The 6,923-nt window shown below is 42.9% G+C and overlaps 1 protein-coding gene across 1 annotated transcript; it reads left to right on the top strand.

Annotated features, from left to right (window-relative positions):
* Positions 1–520: 520 nt before the first annotated feature.
* Positions 521–5,070, top strand: POU4F1 (POU class 4 homeobox 1). Its single transcript, XM_063957121.1, has 2 exons — positions 521–980; positions 2,536–5,070. The coding sequence occupies exons 1-2, from the start codon at positions 858–860 to the stop codon at positions 3,547–3,549; spliced, it is 1,137 nt and encodes a 378-aa protein (XP_063813191.1). The 5' UTR covers positions 521–857; the 3' UTR covers positions 3,550–5,070.
* Positions 5,071–6,923: the final 1,853 nt, after the last annotated feature.

Here is a 6,923-nt window from a genome sequence, read left to right as displayed (position 1 = left end):
TATTGCTGCTAGTGAGAAAATAACCTGGGCACCCTCCTTGGGTAGAAGGCTTGTTTTATATTGTGTCTTCGCCTGATCAAATCTGATTTTATCCCTCCAGACTGAAGCATCAATCTTATAATCTGATGACACTACCTAGGTACAGTGTGTGTTTCTACATGTATGACAAATAACAGTCATGACAAAGTGGAAATAAAGCCATCACCTACTGGCTACGACAGAGATTATTATTCACAGCTGTCCATTCATATTGTAGTAAAGCACGGATATATCATATCATATGATATAGATAGATAGATAGATAGATAGATAGATAGATAGAAAGATAGATATGCATATTGTATACATACATACATACATACATAAGCACACAGATAGAGATATGAGCGGCTAGTGTGCATGCACAGAGTGAGGAAGGCGCATGCCTAGTGGCTGCTTCCAGGTGTAGCACCTGCTGGTCACTATAAGAGCAGCCCCCAGTCACCAGCACCGCCCAGACTCTTCCAATTGAGCAGTAACAGCCAAAATCCCGCAGACAGCTGATGTCTGTCAGCCCGGAGTCTCGCGATAGAGGAGCCGGCTGCTGCGAGATGTGGGGCTCAGGTGTAAGGAGGCAGAAGTAGCAGTAACAGAAGCAGCACTAGTAGTAGCTGAGAGATGAGTGAGAGGAGAGGCTGCACTATGTGGTCAGCAGCAGCAGCAGCAGCAGCAGTGGTAGTTGTAGCATAGAGCTGCACATTGTGGTCAGTAGCAGCAGCAGCAGAGACGGGGCTGCAGCATCCCAGGCACAGGGACCAGGCTCACTTTTCTCCTTCTCACTTTGGAAGTACTTCAGGCTTCCATGCCATTCTTCCAAGATGATGTCCATGAACAGCAAGCAGCCGCATTTTGCAATGCACCCGAGCTTACCTGAGCACAAGTACACCTCTCTGCACTCCAGTTCGGAAGCAATAAGGAGAGCATGCCTACCAACCCCACCGGTAAGTCAGCCACTACTTCTTTCCATGACTTTATATGCACCAACCAGGTTTATCATTTCTGTGCACTTTGTCCTGTTTTCTGGCTGGTGTCACTGCATGTTCCCATATTCTGTGCACTCTCTCCTGCTTTCTGGCTGGTGTCACCGCATGTACCCATATTCTGTGCACTCTCTCCTGCATTCTGGCTGGTGTCACTGCATGTTCCCATATTCTGTGCACTCTCCCCTGCTTTCTGGCTGGTGTCACTGCATGTACCCATATTCTGTGCACTCTCCCCTGCTTTCTGGCTGGTGTCACTGCATGTACCCATATTCTGTACATTTTGTCCTGCATTTTGGCTGGTGTCACTGCATGTACCCATATTCTGTGCACTCTCCCTGCATTTTGGCTGGTGTCACTGCATGTACCCATATTCTGTGCACTCTCTCCTGCTTTCTGGCTGGTGTCACTGCATGTACCCATATTCTGTGCACTCTCCCCTGCTTTCTGGCTGGTGTCACTGCATGTACCCATATTCTGTGCACTCTCCCCTGCTTTCTGGCTGGTGTCACTGCATGTACCCATATTCTGTGCACTCTCTCCTGCTTTCTGGCTGGTGTCACTGCATGTACCCATATTCTGTGCACTCTCCCCTGCTTTCTGGCTGGTGTCACTGCATGTACCCATATTCTGTGCACTCTCCCTGCATTCTGGCTGGTGTCCCTGCATGTACCCATATTCTGTGCACTCTCTCCTGCTTTCTGGCTGGTGTCACTGCATGTACCCATATTCTGTGCACTCTCCCTGCATTCTGGCTGGTGTCCCTGCATGTACCCATATTCTGTGCACTCTCTCCTGCTTTCTGGCTGGTGTCACTGCATGTACCCATATTCTGTGCACTCTCCCCTGCTTTCTGGCTGGTGTCACTGCATGTACCCATATTCTGTGCACTCTCCCCTGCTTTCTGGCTGGTGTCACTGCATGTACCCATATTCTGTGCACTCTCCCTGCATTCTGGCTGGTGTCCCTGCATGTACCCATATTCTGTGCACTCTCTCCTGCTTTCTGGCTGGTGTCACTGCATGTACCCATATTCTGTGCACTCTCCCTGCATTCTGGCTGGTGTCCCTGCATGTACCCATATTCTGTGCACTCTCCCCTGCATTCTGGCTGGTGTCACTGCATGTACCCATATTCTGTGCACTCTCCCCTGCTTTCTGGCTAAATATGCATTTACCTATATTTTGTACTGGATATATAGCAAATATATATAGAGAGAGAGAGAGAGAGAGAGAGAGAGAGAGAGAGAGAGAGCGAGCGCTGCACGAGGCATTGGACATGCTCTGGTTAATGTTTGATATTTCCCCTGTAACCAGCTAAGATCCTTGTGCTGACAGCCATAGACCCCTCAGACCCCAGCACCCAGCTCTGCCCGTTTGCTGAGTTGGCCTCTAAAAATAATTTACTTTCTGCCTCCTTTTCACCCCTACAAAGCAGTTGCTGCTACTGTTGCTTTGGGTATAATTGTATTGTATAATTTCTGTTTCTAACCCCTATCATGTTTTCCTGCTTCCAGCTGCAGAGCAATATCTTCGCCAGCCTAGATGAGACCCTCCTGGCCCGGGCCGAAGCGTTGGCCGCCGTGGACATGGCAGTGTCACAGGGCAAAAGCCATCCATTCAAGCCTGATGCCACCTACCATACAATGAGCAGCGTGCCATGCTCCTCCAACTCCACGGTGCCGCTGGCCCACCATCACCATCATCATCACCACCACCATCACCAGGGGATGGAGCCCGGGGACTTGCTGGACCATGTCACCTCCCCGTCCCTTGCACTTATGAACTCGTCTGGACACGATGGGGTCGGGGGTGGTGGTGGCGGAGGGGGAGGCGGTGGTGGCGGAGGTGGCGGTGGCGGAGGAGGCTTGATCTCCACCTCAGCCCATCCACACAGCCACATGCACGGCCTGAGCCACCTCTCCCACCAGGCGGCCATGAACATGACCTCCGCGCTCCAGCACCCAGGCCTGATGGCTGCACACCACGGACACGGGGGACAGGTGGCCTCGGCCGTGGGGGCAGCGGTGGGATTGGCCTCCATCTGTGACTCTGAGACGGACCCGCGGGAGCTGGAAGCCTTCGCCGAGCGCTTTAAGCAGCGGAGGATCAAGCTTGGGGTAACCCAGGCCGATGTGGGTTCTGCTTTGGCCAATTTGAAAATCCCCGGGGTGGGCTCCCTCAGCCAGAGCACTATCTGCAGGTTCGAGTCCCTCACCCTGTCCCACAACAACATGATCGCTCTGAAGCCCATTCTGCAAGCCTGGCTGGAGGAAGCAGAGGGGGCCCAGAGGGAAAAAATGAACAAGCCCGAACTCTTCAATGGGGGGGAAAAGAAACGCAAGCGGACTTCCATCGCGGCTCCGGAGAAGAGGTCCTTGGAGGCGTATTTCGCGGTGCAGCCGCGGCCCTCCTCGGAGAAGATCGCTGCCATAGCAGAGAAACTGGACCTGAAAAAGAATGTGGTGAGGGTCTGGTTCTGCAACCAGAGACAGAAGCAGAAACGGATGAAGTTCTCTGCCAATTACTAAAGCCCCAACTATTTATTTATTATCTGTTTTTTATTTATTTATTTATTTATTATCGATTTATTTATTATCCTGAGTTCTCCCACTTTTTATCTATGTGTCTGTTGGAGGGAGGAGGGCTTTTCTCTCCTACAGGACTCATGTGAGACTTCAGATGATCTCTAGAAAAAAAATCCGGAGGATTAAATCTAACGAAATAAAACCTTTAAAAAATAATATTAAGTAAATAAATTATTTATTGCCGGGACCAATGGACAATATCCTACACAGTACAGGGGAGAAATCCGGGCGTCTTAACCCTCTGGAAACTGTAGATCTATTCTTGAATTTTAATAAATAAAATCAAGGGGAAGTGTACTTGCTTTGGACAAGGACAACTCGTATAAAACACATCTCACTGAAGCCGTAGGGGTACAAGTATTGGTGGTGATGATGATGATGATGATGATATTAATAATAATAATAATAATGTGAAATTATCAGCATTTTATCAGAGTCTCTGTCTGTTTTTTTTTCCTGTTCCCTTGCTCTGTGCTGTTCCCATTCTGTCTTGTTACTGGTCCCTGGGAGGGCTGTGTATTGCGGGTATTAGAGCTGCTGTAACCAACTCATCTGGTCAAATAATAGACCATGAGTTATTTATTTATACCAAGTCTGTGGTATTTAACGTTTTGACGGAAATATCCAATTTGATATATTGGATGCAAATATTAATATAAAAGATTTCCCCTCACGTCACTACTATCAATGGTAGGGTAGGAATGTGGATATGTGTTGTGTTTAGTAATGATCCATTGCATTAGCGAGGGCCTGCATTATTAAACTTTCTGTTTATTATAATAAATATACACAAGGGTTAAGGTCACTGCTTCTTTAAAAGTTTTGCACTACGGCAGTGTCATTAATTTTGCAGTTAGTACATATGTTAGTTGTATCATATCTCCCACCCTACAGGATATAGTAGCCCTCTGTCCAACATTTAGTCCAACAGTTTTCAGAATTGTACTTTTCCCGAAATCTTGAGACCATTGACCAGACGTATATTTCTATAAAGAGTTCACAGTCTAACTGGGATCATTTATAACTCGTTTTGTTTCCTTGTTTGCAGAGCAAACTTTCTATGCATATGAGCACTACATAGGCTAGATTCCGGTAGACTTTGTGTGTGCTGTGATTTCACTGTTTTATTGGCTGTCTTCACCCAAAAATGAAAAGGAAAAAAAAAAAAAAAAAAATCCACGACTTCGATGTCCAGTAATTGTGTGATGCAGAGCAAAATATTGTAAATATTTAAATTTTGACTTGATGGTACATATGTGAGACCACACGAATTTCCTCCAAACGCCTCATAATTTTATCGACCTGTTTATACAGATTTGAAGAATTTTTCCTTTCTTATTTTCCCTCCCACTCCCACTGAATCCCAATATTTTATTTTTATTTATATTTATGTACGCCAGCTGCAATATGAAGATGTGCAACGGTGACAAGATACTTCTAAATAAATGCAAACATTAAAACATACCAGCTTTTGTTTTGTTTAATGTTCTGTTTAGAGAAAATTATCCGTACAAAAACAAAAAAACTTTTTTAATATGTTTTTTTTTCTGTTGTCAGCATTGGTATCTAATATGCATTTTACACGTAAGGTCCTTAAGAAAATAACAAATCATGGAATCTGCCGGGAGACCTGAACAGGGCTGATCCCCATGATCACCGGCGCATGTTTCCTATCTCTTAGCTATTACAAATCGGTTTGCAGATTTGTCATTATTAAGTGTCAGATACTGTACTTTTTAGCTGATATCATTGTCTTTGCACTAAAAATTATTTTAACAGCTCTATAAGAAGCTGATGATATAACATGCTCCTTGTTAGCGTTCCATCTGGAGCTATAGGATGCCACCTACTGCTCTGAATGAAATGTCTTTTTTTTTTTGAGTATACCGATATTGCATATTATGCCAAATATCCTATATAAACATTAGCTTCCTGGTAATATTAAAGATATTAGAGACAAACAGGAAACTATATGCAGAACCATTGAAGGTATTTATTGGCTATGTAATTTGCTGTGTATTAATTAATATAGTGAAATGAGTTAAAAGTATTTTAAGTCACATATATGTAATTGACCCTAACAATTAACCTTTGTTATTTTCCAAATAATGTTTCATAACATAAACTCTCTTATTAAGAAGTCAAAATAAAGAATTCCGTTTCGACCTCAATTGAAACAAGAAAGCTAAAAGGACAAATAAAAGTTAAACTTTTCACTTCAAATAAAAGCATTGTTCAGTATATGGAAAAGTAATTAGTTATGTGACCTTGTGTGCAGGTTACTCCAATATAACACCTGCAGACACCTAAAAGGCATGCATTGGAATTATGCACTCACTTTTTTATATCCACTAATTGTTATAAAGTCTTTTTTTTCAGTAATGAATTCACGTTTTCATATTAAAAAAAAAAAAAAAAACTTTTTTAGGAGGCTTTTAATGGAATATTATTTTCAAAGTTCAGCAAGAGCAACAACATACATTGTACTGATACATGTAGTACAGTAGAGTGCTTTACTTCATCTGTGCAGCTTCCAAGTCCTTGTGAACATTATTTACCAGTACTCTTTTTCCTGTAGCTTTCAGTTTCGATTAGACCATCATGAATGAATAACAGACAATAACAGCCATGATACTATCGATTTTGCTCTCTTGCGATATTAAGACAATCTTTGTCTTCATTCAACAAGTGCAATGACTGAACAAAATACAGAAGACCTATCGGGATGGAAAATGTCCCATAAGTGTGATCATGGTGACATCAATTATTTAATTTAATACACTTTCCAAAATACTACGGTGTGAAATCCATTGGATTTGAGGATACAAAAATCCTGTATATATCTCAGTACATTACACCCTGGTCCAAATTGTAACTATAGTCCCCTTGCCATTTTAGTTTTCGTATAAATATCTATATAATCAATAAACTGTATATTGTATCATTGGTGTCATTTTAACGACCAAAAATAACTGCAATAATCTAAATGAAACACTACTACTGTGCAGAATGGGTCAGAACACGAACACAAAATGTTACACTTATGTAATAATTTAAGGCGACTTAAATACAAAAGCAAAAAACACTTTTTCGACCACCAGCTTTAATCACGTGCACTACAAAGGGATGTTGTAAATACAATTACAGAGCCGCTGTTAATAATTCATGGACTGAGATTTGGAAATTAATAAAGTGAATTATAACAAGAGGCTAATTAAAAACTTTAGTAATTGTTGTGAAGACAGCAGAATGGGAGGAGTGATACACAAAAATATTTTATAAGACATTTTCCTGGCCATCAAAGCACCTGCTTTATT

This window comes from Pseudophryne corroboree, chromosome 2 (assembly GCF_028390025.1).
Source record: "Pseudophryne corroboree isolate aPseCor3 chromosome 2, aPseCor3.hap2, whole genome shotgun sequence".
Classification (NCBI taxonomy): Eukaryota; Metazoa; Chordata; class Amphibia; order Anura; family Myobatrachidae; genus Pseudophryne; species Pseudophryne corroboree.
Note: the sequence above shows the minus strand (reverse complement) of the source record. Positions and strands in the feature narration are given on the sequence as shown.

Coding starts and splice junctions, on each gene's coding strand:
- POU4F1 (XM_063957121.1), top strand. CDS start 858: ATGATGTCCATGAACAGCAAGCAGCCGCATTTTGCAATGCACCCGAGC. Junction 981..2,535: donor CATGCCTACCAACCCCACCG/GTAAGTCAGCCA, acceptor TCCTGCTTCCAG/CTGCAGAGCAATATCTTCGC.